The 12,500-nt window shown below is 45.6% G+C and overlaps 1 protein-coding gene across 1 annotated transcript in view; it reads right to left on the reverse strand.

Annotated features, from left to right (window-relative positions):
• Positions 1 to 9,690, reverse strand: part of dync1li1 (dynein, cytoplasmic 1, light intermediate chain 1) — a 13,844-nt gene extending 4,154 nt beyond the window's left edge. The window contains exons 1-11 of the mRNA XM_030788714.1: positions 9,587 to 9,690; positions 9,311 to 9,384; positions 8,137 to 8,253; positions 7,163 to 7,393; positions 6,500 to 6,660; positions 5,236 to 5,329; positions 4,079 to 4,214; positions 3,665 to 3,776; positions 3,374 to 3,433; positions 2,686 to 2,730; positions 2,005 to 2,125 (exon numbers count right to left, since the gene is read on the reverse strand). Coding sequence (XP_030644574.1) covers positions 2,005 to 2,125; positions 2,686 to 2,730; positions 3,374 to 3,433; positions 3,665 to 3,776; positions 4,079 to 4,214; positions 5,236 to 5,329; positions 6,500 to 6,660; positions 7,163 to 7,393; positions 8,137 to 8,253; positions 9,311 to 9,384; positions 9,587 to 9,690 — 1,255 coding nt within the window. The remainder of the gene's footprint in view (positions 1 to 2,004; positions 2,126 to 2,685; positions 2,731 to 3,373; positions 3,434 to 3,664; positions 3,777 to 4,078; positions 4,215 to 5,235; positions 5,330 to 6,499; positions 6,661 to 7,162; positions 7,394 to 8,136; positions 8,254 to 9,310; positions 9,385 to 9,586) is intronic.
• Between the last annotated feature and the right edge of the window lie 2,810 nt (positions 9,691 to 12,500).

Raw genomic sequence — 12,500 nt, forward strand, 5'->3', positions numbered from 1 at the left:
ATTTTAAAAGACCGTGTGAAGGCCATATAAGTAAAAGGAAGTGTTAAAAAGGGGAAAGTGGCACTGAAAGGTTAGTGGAGGAAGTTGGTGATAAGATTGTGTTCCTCTGGGTAACTGATGACATCCACTCTTTCTCTGCATGCACACTGCTCTAAACCAATCACAGCACACCACACACCTCTCATCTGTACGCCAAGGAAAAACACACCCTGAATTTAAAGGCACTGAGTAGTGCTCTGCGAACACATAAATCCAGTAACACAGACAGCCATTGGTCAGGATATGATCAGTAACATAGGCAGCCATTGGTCAGGGTATGATCAGTAACATAGGCAGCCATTGCTCAAGGTATGATCAGTGACAAAGGCAGCCATTGGTCAGGGTATGATCAGTAACACAGGCAGCCATTGGTCAGGGTATAATCAGTAACACAGACAGCCATTGGTCAGGGTATGTGATCTGGACCAACCACTGTCCATGTTACTCTTTTAGAAGAAGATAATAATTGGCTGATGGCTCAGGAGGGTTAGAGCTGGAACAGTTTTGCTGTACAATTGATTGTCTCAGAAATAACTGCAATTAACAATATAATTGTCTCTTTCAGTCAAATTTTAAAAATATTTATTAGTTTAATATTTTTCAAACAAAATAACATTTTGAATGTTATTTGGTTATTTCACTATTATGTGACCCAGATAATGTAATGACACAAGTACACAGTCTATGAAGCAAACCACGCCTAACTTCTCCCTTCAGGTTTGGCTTGAATCCAAAATGATCCCTAAACGGTGAAGGCGCGTTACGTTTTGGAACAAGCTCCACCTCACGTCATGTTTTCTGCCCCTCTCTCTACCAAACGCAGGCTACTGTCCGTTTGCCCAATCCGGTGTCGAACGGATGCTGTAGCTGACAGCAGACTGACAGTCTAATCCCTCTCCAAATGACCAACTGTCCAATCGTAGTTGAGCTGAACTCAGCTGGGCTTGCAGACTCCCCACATTTTGACAAGACCAACGGGACAGTGTCAAGCGATTTTTTTTTACTAACACTAAATGAAAACTCCAGTAAAAAACAAAGGTATATCAGTTTAACGTTATTGGCATTTCTAAAAGGTACAACACCACTTCTCACAAAACAGCCCAATTCTGTTTGGATTTTTAATGTTCGAAAACCGACTTGTATTCACGACCGTAAATCAACGTGGGCGGGGCCTCCTCTGATAGGACAGCTACTGTTCGGTCACGCTACAGGGTGCACACAGGCATTAAAAACGTGTTTGATGGATGCATATAAAAGTGTGACCATGCTTTGACCCATCTCATTAAGAAAAAAAAAACCGCATTACATGCGGTTCAACAAATAAACCGCGATCACATCCAAAAATTTTGGTTAGACAATTATGAAATAATTGCTACAGGCCTAAGGAGGGTGTTGGTGAGAAAAGTTTCTGGGTGTCAGTGTATGGATTCTAAATGAGCGATGGAGTCTATGGACAGAGGTAGGAATGACTCTTCTTATAAAAACAAATCCCTGTCCAAGCTCTTCTGGTCCCAACATTTGGAAAGGACAGGAGCGCCCACAGAGGGCTGACAGAGGAGAGAGAGAGAAAGGGAAAGAGGAGAGAGAGAGAAAGGGAAAGAGGAGAGAGAGAAAGGGAAAGAGGAGAGAGAGAAAGGGAAAGAGGAGGAGAGAGAGAGGGAAAGAGGAGGAGAGAGAGGGAAAGAGGAGAGAGAGAGAGAAAGGGAAAGAGGAGAGAGAGAGAAAGGGAAAGAGGAGGAGAGAGAAAGGGAAAGAGGAGGAGAGAGAAAGGGAAAGAGGAGAGAGAGAGAAAGGGAAAGAGGAGGAGAGAGAGAGGGAAAGAGGAGAGAGAGAGAAAGGGAAAGAGGAGAGAGAGAGAAAGGGAAAGAGGAGAGAGAGAGAAAGGGAAAGAGGAGAGAGAGAGAGGGAAAGAGGAGAGAGAGAGAGAGGGAGCAGGCAGCCCGGGGGGCCTGGTCACATACACACCTTTCATATTGGGATCAATCTTCTTTGTACCTGATTGCATGGGCATGACGTTCGCCACGTTGGCTGCCGCCGAACGATTGGTCGTCCTCGGGGAGCCAGAGGGAGGTCTGTTTGATGGGTCCTGATTCACACACACACATACACATACACACACACACGCACACATACACACACACACACACACACACACATATACACACACGCACACACACACACACGCACACGCACACACAACACACACAGATATACACGTACACACGCACACACACACACACACACACACACACACATATATACACACACACACACGCACACGCACACATATACACACACACACACACGCACACACAACACACATGCATATACACGCACACACAAACGCATGCAGACACACACACACACACACACAGACACACACAGACACACACAGAGACACACAGAGACACACAGAGACACACAGAGACACAGACACACACACACACAAGAAAATGTGCCGCATTAGAGCCAAATAACCAATCAGGCTGTCTGCTAAAGCGCAGCAAAGAAAAATAAATCCGCAAAAAACCCTTGAGGATCAAAGTGCTCCAGTTCCACCTCAGGTGTGTTTACGACATTTAAGCTGGACATGGAGCCGCACTTCAGAAACCTTCTGACAGGTAAAGAGACAGAGGCTGTACTAACCACTGGTCGTCCCGTAGAGACAGGAGGCTGTTTGGCCAGCAGCGACTGAAATCAGAGCAGAGACAAAAAAAAAAAACCCACATGAAGAAAACAGACGACCAGAGGGTTACCAGCTCTACCCGTCTGTCGCTCACAGTTTAGTAAAACTTTAGTAAAACAAACACAGAGAAGTGATTCTTCCAGAAGAGCTTCTGTCACATTAAAGAGACGGTGGCAGTGAAAGCAGAGGGGAGACAGCGGCAGCCTAAGTAACGACTGCATCAAGTCAGTGAAGTCTATGGAATCAGGACAGTGCCCACGTCAACACAAAGCCTTTGCTTTCCGGAATGTTCACTGGTTTACTGGTGGGGACAGAGGAGACGCTTTACATGAAAATCTTACAACTTCACTAAACTGCCCGTGGAAGACTTTTCTTCACTGATGGAGGGACCAAATATTTCCAGTCTTATACATTCATTTTGGGAATAAACCATGTACTAGTTATCAGAGCTAAAGGAAAACCAGTGACTCATCACTCCTGACTGTGGGCTGACTCCCGGTCACTGTGAGTGGGCGTGGAACGGTCCTGAGGTACGGTCTACGTTTAGGGCCCGTTTAACCTCACGCAGCGGCTCACACGGCGTGTGGCAGGAAACATGACATTTCACAGTGAAAGACAAATGTTTCAGAAAGCAGTGAATGCCATTACCTGCAACTTCACCAGAAACACCTGATCATCTTCTGCTAAAATTTCTTTCTCATGTACGAACTGAAAATTAAAAAAAAAAACAAACAGAAAAAACAAGGTCACGTTACAGGGTTCAAACACAGTTCATGGAGTCTCCTAAGAAAGAGAGACAGAGTAAACAAGAGAGAGAGAGAGACACGACAGACATAAAACCACCACTACAGCATGGTCACACACCTCCTTAATGTTTCTGAACCCCTGTACCTGCTGTAACCCAGCCCTTCTCTGGAACATTCTGGAAACAAAACTTACCTTTCTAACTGGTGGTTTCACAATTACGTCTTCAAAGTTGTCCTCTGCTTTTATCGTCTGGAAATTTTCGTGTAGGATGGCTATCTTTTTTTCATTGTCCCAACCTGATGGACTGAGAGAGAAACAAAAAAAAAAAAAAACGATACTTCAGATGCAGCCCACGCTGGAGAAATCATGTCCAGACATACAAACTCTATCAAATTAAACCTGAGAGGAAACCCTGCCGCCAAAGCTACACAACAGGGAAAACAGCCTTTGCCCTGGACAGTGACATGAACTGTTCGTTTTCTCAGTGCGTCTGGTAACGTACTGCATGTCTCCAATGTCAGATTTCAAATGGTGTATCTGGAGAGTGTACATTAGGACAATAACCTTGTGCTCTATAACACTACTCAGATAACTCAGAGTCCTCACATGAAGACGGAGTCTTTCTCCACCACCTGGGCAGGAGCGCTGAAGGGGAAGTTGTATAGTCTGTGGACGAGGTATTTGTATAACAAATCTAGATTTTTATTCTCCTTCATTGACGTGTAGAGTAGCGCTGCCCCGTCTGGGTGATGTGGTCGTCAAGGAAACCATAGTCATTTCTGAACACACAGCTGTCAGGGCACCCCCTCTATGTGTTATAGCTCTATGGTGCTGTTATTCTATAAAACAGGATTGCTCAGCTGGCCAAAAGGCAGCACTGCCCAGTGGGAGTGGTCGTTGGCTGTTCGCCTACTGGACGGTTTCCACCCCTAGCGAAAGTTGTCTAACAGAGAAAATCCTGTTTCACAATTTCCTAATCTCCTCCAACAAGACTTTAAATATCCAAAAGTACAAAATTATGACCACAGCTTTTGAAATACATCATTAATCTGGTGTATTAGGGAAGGCAGAGGAGTGTATGAGGGTCAGAGAAGGTCAGGGGATCTGTGTGTGAGACAGAGGAGTGTATGAGGGTCAGAGAAGGTCAGGGGATCTGTGTGTGAGACAGAGGAGTGTATGAGGGTCAGAGAAGGTCAGGGGATGTGTGTGTGAGACAGAGGAGTGTATGAGGGTCAGAGAAGGTCAGGGGATGTGTGTGTGAGACAGAGGAGTGTATGAGGGTCAGAGAAGGTCAGGGGATCTGTGTGTGAGACAGAGGAGTGTATGAGGGTCAGAGAAGGTCAGGGGATCTGTGTGTGAGACAGAGGAGTGTATGAGGGTCAGAGAAGGTCAGGGGATCTGTGTGTGAGACAGAGGAGTGTATGAGGGTCAGAGAAGGTCAGGGGATCTGTGTGTGAGACAGAGGAGTGTATGAGGGTCAGAGAAGGTCAGGGGATGTGTGTGTGAGACAGAGGAGTGTATGAGGGTCAGAGAAGGTCAGGGGATGTGTGTGTGAGACAGAGGAGTGTATGAGGGTCAGAGAAGGTCGGGAGATCTGTGTGTGAGACAGAGGAGTGTATGAGGGTCAGAGAAGGTCAGGGGATCTGTGTGTGAGACAGAGGAGTGTACGAGGGTCAGAGAAGGTCAGGGGATCTGTGTGTGAGACAGAGGAGTGTATGAGGGTCAGAGAAGGTCAGGGGATGTGTGTGTGAGACAGAGGATACACTGCAGGCAGAAACGGCGCATGTGTGACTGAATGAAGTCTAAGTGCTCATCTCTGTAATCATGTTCCTTCTCCAGCGTGCTTATTCCATCGCTCTGAGACACAGAGACAGACACAGAGACACACAGAGAGAGAGAGAGAGAGAGAGAAAGAGATAGTTAAAAACAAAAACATACTCATCGTTTAGAAGGGTAGGGCTCCCACTAACAGAAACTATTTTTCTATCCATTAATCCATCAACTATTTTACTGATTAGTTGATTAATCTAGAAGATTAATTTTTCTCCAAAAAAATCAAACTGACCATTTCATTTAAGTTCACTTTATTTTGACAACAGCAAACTGTATGTCACTGTATAATGCAGCACCAAATAATTAGATAAGGCACACAAACACACACACTGGCACGTCAGTAAACGTAGAACAAGCCCAGATTCTAGTCTACACATTTTCTCAAACACTTATTCAACGGAAATTCTATGGTAGCAGTCAGACAACTTTATGGCTTTAATAATGATTGTATTTAGCAGCTACGAGGACAAAAGATATTAAAAATCTCTCCCTCCTACTGGTAATTTAATAAACATGAATAGACATCACTTCATGGTGGTTTTGCCTTTTCTGGCGTTCTGTCATCCAGAACAGCGCCTGTGTGTTTTCTCTTCAGGGGCTCATGCATAGCACTAGTACTGCTGTGGTCTGCCATCGAAACTCTGCACAGTGTACAAACCACCGTTTTGTTCCGTGATCATCTGAAGTAGCCCACTCCTGTACTAACTCCTGTACTAACTCCTGTACTTTCCAAGCCTCGGGTCTTTGTACATTTTGACACTGAAGCTCTTTCACAGCCAGGTCAGACTCTGCAGCAGCCTCCGTGATTTTATTAAAACCGTAGCCTTGACTGGAGCCGACCCATGACCGGAGTCAAAAATGACTGACCTCACGCACGCGGCAATTACGGAGTGATACTGAAGAAAACCATTTGTTATAATGAATGACTGCGTCTTAGAAATCAAAAAGGTAAATTCATAAATATAATAAAAAAAAAAATGATGCGTTGATTTAAAATATTGAAGTGGACACATTTTCAGCGTCGACGTCATCGATTACATCGACTAATCGCGGCAGCCCTATACTCCAGAGTAACGATCTCAGGGTCAGACACATTCTGTGCACTGCAAGGACATCATCAGTAATGCTTTCTACAGGGCTCCTCTGCTAAGCCGAGCGATTTAATGGATGTTAAGCAGTGTCTGGGTGGGTTACCTTGGTGCAGACCACCACGATGGGAAGGCCCAGGTTGTGAATGAGTGTGTTGTCTCCCAGGGGAAGCACCACACTCTCCTCCTCTGACTCAGGGTTTCTCCTCTGGGGGAGGCTGTCCAGGTCACTCCCTGGCTCAACATACTCCTGAAACTGCTTCACCACTGTGCCCGGAGTGCCAGGACGAAGTAAACCATTATCACAACCAAGAACTGACAGCTACACACACACACACACACACACACACACACACACACACACCTCACTGCTAGACACACAGTCTGAGAACTGCCTGTCTACTGCAAACACACGTTCATCAGCCACATGCTAAAGCTAACACTACCCACACATGTACACATGTTTACATACACAACCGTCTAACACACACGCACACGCACACACACAACACACACACACACACACACACACACACCTCACTGCTAGACACACAGTCTGAGAACTGCCTGTCTACTGCAAACACAAGTTCATCAGCCACATGCTAAAGCTAACACTACCCACACATGTACACACATTTATATACACAACCGTCTAACACACACACACACGCACACACACGCACACACACGCGCACACACATGCGCACACACACGCGCACACACACGCGCACACACACACAGACACACACAGACACACACACACACGTACGTTTGTGCTCCAGCTCTCTCATGGTTTCCGGTGGGATTCGGAGCTTGTCCAGGTAGTCTCTCAACACGCTGGCCCATTTCTGTAAGGAATCCAGAGCCAGCCAGGGCCGGGACAGGTCCACCACAAACAGCGCCAGGGAGTCTGCCAGGTTCTCCGCACACAGCGCAAACTTCTGCAAACCTTTATGATACAGGTCTCCGTCCAACACCCACGCGTTACACCGCGCGTGGTCTGCCGCAGACACACACAGGCACACACACACACACACACACACACAACTTACTTCAGCCCCTGCACCCTAAAAACACCCTGACGATTTCTGTCATGTCCATGTGGTGCAGAAAACCTGACTGAGGTCAGAGGACAACTGGCAGCTGTGTGTGTGTGGGGGGGGTGTGGTCTGGACTGGACGGGGTGTGGTCTGGATGAGAGAGGGTGTGGTCTGGATGGGAGAGGGTGTGGTCTGGATGAGAGAGGGTGTGGTCTGGATGGGAGAGGGTGTGGTCTGGACTGGACGGGGTGTGGTCTGGACTGGATGGGGTGTGGTCTGGACTGGAGGGATATGGTCTGGATGAGAGAGGGTGTGGTCTGGACAGGAGAGGGTGTGGCCTGGACTGCAGGGGGTCTTACTACACCATCATATCTGCTTTAACATGCATGTCTGTTCACTCTGCAAAACAGATTAAGACTAATGCTCCTACATTAATGTAAACAAATCAGACAGATCAGGCTCTATACCAGGGACACAAGTTCTGTTAATGCATATAAACACTGCTGGAGAACAGAGAATGAGATAACTCTGTTCTTCATCTCAGGTTAAGCACAACTCAGCCTTCCCACTGCTCGGTCAGAAGTGAACTGAATTCTTAAGATGACACATATGGACCATGTTCAGAATGAGGCTGTGCTCTGAGCAGACATACCCCCATGGCTTCAACAGCCCAACCCCTAAAACAACACCATGGAGAGCTTACCGTCAATGTCTTCGTCATGAACGCTGAAGTACAGGTACTCCAGGCCCCGCCCCTTCATGTACTCCTCCACACCTTGCAGCTTTGCCACCAAGGTGGTCTTGCCTGAGCCCACCTCCCCTGCGCACGCGCACAGACACAGGTAACGGATCGAACACATTCGCATATATAATATAGTATAATATGCACTTTTACACAAATTCCAACACACATGCCCGTGCATGCATGCACACACACACACACACACACAGCCACCGAAATAACATCATACACAAACACATAACTTGAGTTTCCTGTGATTTGGTACACCGTTCACAGCAAAAGAAACGTAACGGTCGCCGCATCCAAAAGGCGCTTTGCACAAGTATACTATGACATGAAGTATAATTCCAACTCACAGTGTCCCCTCCATGACTGTATAGAGGTACTAATTAGGTAAAGCTCATAAAAGTTTATCGTTCGCAGCGACAGTTTTAAGCAAAAATAATTATCCAAAGTGGTTTAGAGCGAGCTTGGGGATAGATGCACACGACAATATTATGATAATAAGCGCACCTCGGAATGCAAAGAGGCAATACGCAGGAAATTATTGCCGATGCTGATTGCGAGGACAACGTTATTTAAGCAAATTCATGTGGAAACAGGGTAAATGGCTGGTTAACCACACCAAACAGATTGCTAGCAGACACTGCACTGATTAGCTAACGTCTACGAGCAAGTGCAGATAATCTGATTGACCAACTCAGCTGCTGTAAGAGAGCTTGTTGTGGTACAGACAACTCAAGTGTACAACACAGCACTAGTCTGTAACCAAAATCGAGTGACAACCTTAAGACCCACTGAATGTCACAGTCAAACAGTACCGATGTCGCGACATTGTTCTATGACAGCGGAGTGATGTCAGCGGAGACAAACAACGGTGACTTCAGACAATGTAGGCTAGCGTAGCGGCTAGCCCGCCAGCCAGCAACTGAGCAATCACAGTAATGCGGGGAGACAAGTGTTCAAATGGAGCTCCTTTCGGCCGAATCACAAAACATCACACATTTAGACACGCTATGGCAGAATGCTTTAGCTAGTGGGTACGGCAACCGGACACTTTGATACAATAGACAAGATACCTTAACCATCACTGGCGTGAAACAGCACAATGTTGCAGAGGAAAGAGGATACCCACCCATAACCACGACATTTTTCCCCGATGGCAGTTTTGACCGTGAACGCGTTGACACTTCGCTCAGTATGGATGACCTGCATGGAAAAACATGAAATGCCAGTGTCATTAACAAGTCATACATCATTATAGTCATTCATTCCCGGTGGTCTGTGTACCTGTCTGGTCCGTTCTCTGGTTAGCCGCTAACTAGCTGTCACACAAGGCTTTGGGCAATTAACATAAGCACAGCACAATAGAACCCGATCTGATTACTTGTAAGGCAACAAAATTGCTCACCATAAATTCTGTCCGTCATCCTCCTCCGTGTTTTGGTTTTCCGCTGTGCCGTTATTTACATTGGAGTTGGCCGATAACAGTGTGTTCCTTCCTGCGGTCGCCATCTTCACAGGCTTGTGACACCCCGCAAAGAGCCCGGATGTACCACACACACATACAGTCGAGCTTTCTCCTGGGCGTGGACCCCGCCACCGCAATCACGGTCGGGTGAACCTGTCAAACCCAACAACCTGTCCGACGCACCTACTTACACCACCATCTCATGCAGCCCGTGTGTAGGCTGCTTGGGCGGATCATAACGGACGGGATGCCCGACTGAAAATGCAATTATACATATACATACAAGATGGTGATGTACAATAAAAAGAACAAAGGAGTGCTCTCAGTAGTTTGGCCCGTTATTTGCTTTACACAGGACCGCAGTCAAACTGTGTATCTGCCCTTTCCATAATAATCAGTGTATAAGTACTCTCATCCTATTGGCTACAGCTCTAAGCTCTACCACTAATCAGCAGAAAGCCCGTGAGGCACGCGTTTAAAGTTTTTGAGAATCACTTCTATAAGACTTTTGGCTACTGGGGGTAAATCAAACAGAGGGTGAATGACAGACGGAGGCACATACATACAGTAGAGCAATAATGACTGACCTGTTTGTTACCACCAGTTTCTTTATACAGTCACTATCATAGCTTACGTGAATGATTTCAGTTCCATACTTCTGAGAACAGGAGAATCCTTATCTTCCCGACACAACTATCTGTCGTTCTCCATTATGTCCGTTAGATGGCAATACTGCTCCAGATTTACTTCGGGACTCTGGGTTTTACCGATCCCTTCTGGAGAAAGGGGATTAAAAAGTCATGTCAACTGATGCGCAGCTGCCTTTTTCACCCTTTACAGAGAGTCGAGGCTGTCGCACGGACTATCGAGTGTCTTCCGTCTGCACCTGATGGACCGCTTTTTATGACTGTCACTAGCTGAAGGCGCGGGGACCAACATCGCTGTGTCTCTATGGAGAATGCACTGCTCAATGCGCAAACTGCACTCTGCACTGTTTTAACATAAAGGAAGTTTACCTACACCGTTTGGGATAGATAGTCTTGCATGTCCTCAGAGGGTGAGTTTCCTGACTGAAATACCTTGCAAATATCTTGCACAATTTAGCCTAAATTAATGGTGTCTTACAATTAAGGTTTTATCTGGCGCCATGAACTGTATCAAAGAATCGGAATATCTCTGTCTAAATGTGGCCCAAAGACCGTTTACACCGAACCCCGTACAGTTTTTGGTCCCGCTTTTTGTTGGTGTCCCTCCCTTGAACTGTAGAGGGAAAATGCTGTAATTTTTTAGTTGTTATTGCTGTGGTTGCTCTCAGTGTTGTTCCTGCTGTCTTGGCCGTAGAAGGGCTCCTATATGCTGGTATACTGATGTCCTGTGATATATTCTAGTTTAAGTTCTTTATTCTTTCTTCCAACTCTTCCAACTTTAAAATCAAAGATGTATTATTATACAGCCTAAAACTAATTGTGCTGCCGCATACTGACAAGATTAACGATCTTGTAATAGCCTCGTTGAATATTGTGTTAAATATCATGTAAGAAACGACGTAGCCTATCTTATGAACATCTATAGGTTATAACCAGTTCTTCCCAAACGACATGATGAAAAGAGGGATAGAGAAATGGAGGTCCCTTAAGTAGTTTCAGTTTGTAATGTAAGTGACCGCGAGAGCTCACTGCACGAGCAGACAGTTTTGAACCACTGTGCCTTTTTGACACGATATCTCTTGACAAGTGATAGTTTGATAGAGGCCAAGACTTAAATGAGCGCGTGCACTGAATTTGCGCCTTGTTTCACGCTCGCAAACCAGATTCAGGGACCGACGTTCCTAATCTTTCCTTTCACATATAAATATAATCCTACGAAAGGTGTTATAGCACTTTTCATTGACAGCGTAGGTTATTCCATGTAATTAAAGCTCACTGAAAGATAGTATCTATGTAGGCTGATCAGCCGTTGCGGCGAATATTCTATAAAATGCATTTATGTAAGTGTGTACGCTATAGTATTTTATACAGAATTCATTCTCTTGATCTTGAAATGTATGAAAGTTATCTCCGCACAAGCCTCTAAGCGAACAACAACATAGTGCGCTTGTTGACCCTAAATTGTGAGCGAAAAGGTGCTTATGTGTGGATTCACTGTCCAGATGAGCTGAGATAAGAGAAACTGATCAAAACTTGTGTGTGTGTGTGCGCGTGTGTGTGTGTACTGAAAATTTTCAATACTGCCGTTTGTGGAGATTCTCTCAGGGTGGATCTGCTCCCTGGTGATGCTGGATTGTAACAGCCCTTCATAATCTAAAAATAATCAAAAACTTCAGTCTTTACCGTCTTAAGAAGACACAGGCGGCATGAATAATTGAGCGACGCGGAGAGAAAAGGGAAGAGAGGGAGACAGAGAGAGAGAGAGAGAGGAGATGCGTATTCGGGTCAGCTCCGGGCTCTCCGTAGTTCGGCGGTTCCTTAGGGATAGTGCTGTGCTCGTTGAAAGCGCTGTGCGAGTGGAAAGGGGGAAAAACGTCGTTTATGACCATAAACTTAATCTCAGAAAAAATGAAATTCCAGAGGGGGTCTGAACGACTCTATCGTGTCTCTCTAATTTGCAAGAAAAAATTGGCGTCCTATTTATTATAAAACGTAATCGCCCTCATTCTTTGAAGAAAGCTTGTCCAGTAGCAGAAAAATAAAACACAATGAAACACACACACACACACACACACACATACACACGCATGCACGCACACGCTCACGGAGTTAAAGAAAAAAAAGAAAGAAAAAAGAAAAAACTGAAAAAGGAGAAAACTGCCCACGGACACCGGCATGTTTTATGTTGTTTATATCACTTTATATAT

The sequence above is a fragment of the Chanos chanos genome, chromosome 12, assembly GCF_902362185.1.
Source record: "Chanos chanos chromosome 12, fChaCha1.1, whole genome shotgun sequence".
Taxonomy (NCBI): Eukaryota; Metazoa; Chordata; class Actinopteri; order Gonorynchiformes; family Chanidae; genus Chanos; species Chanos chanos.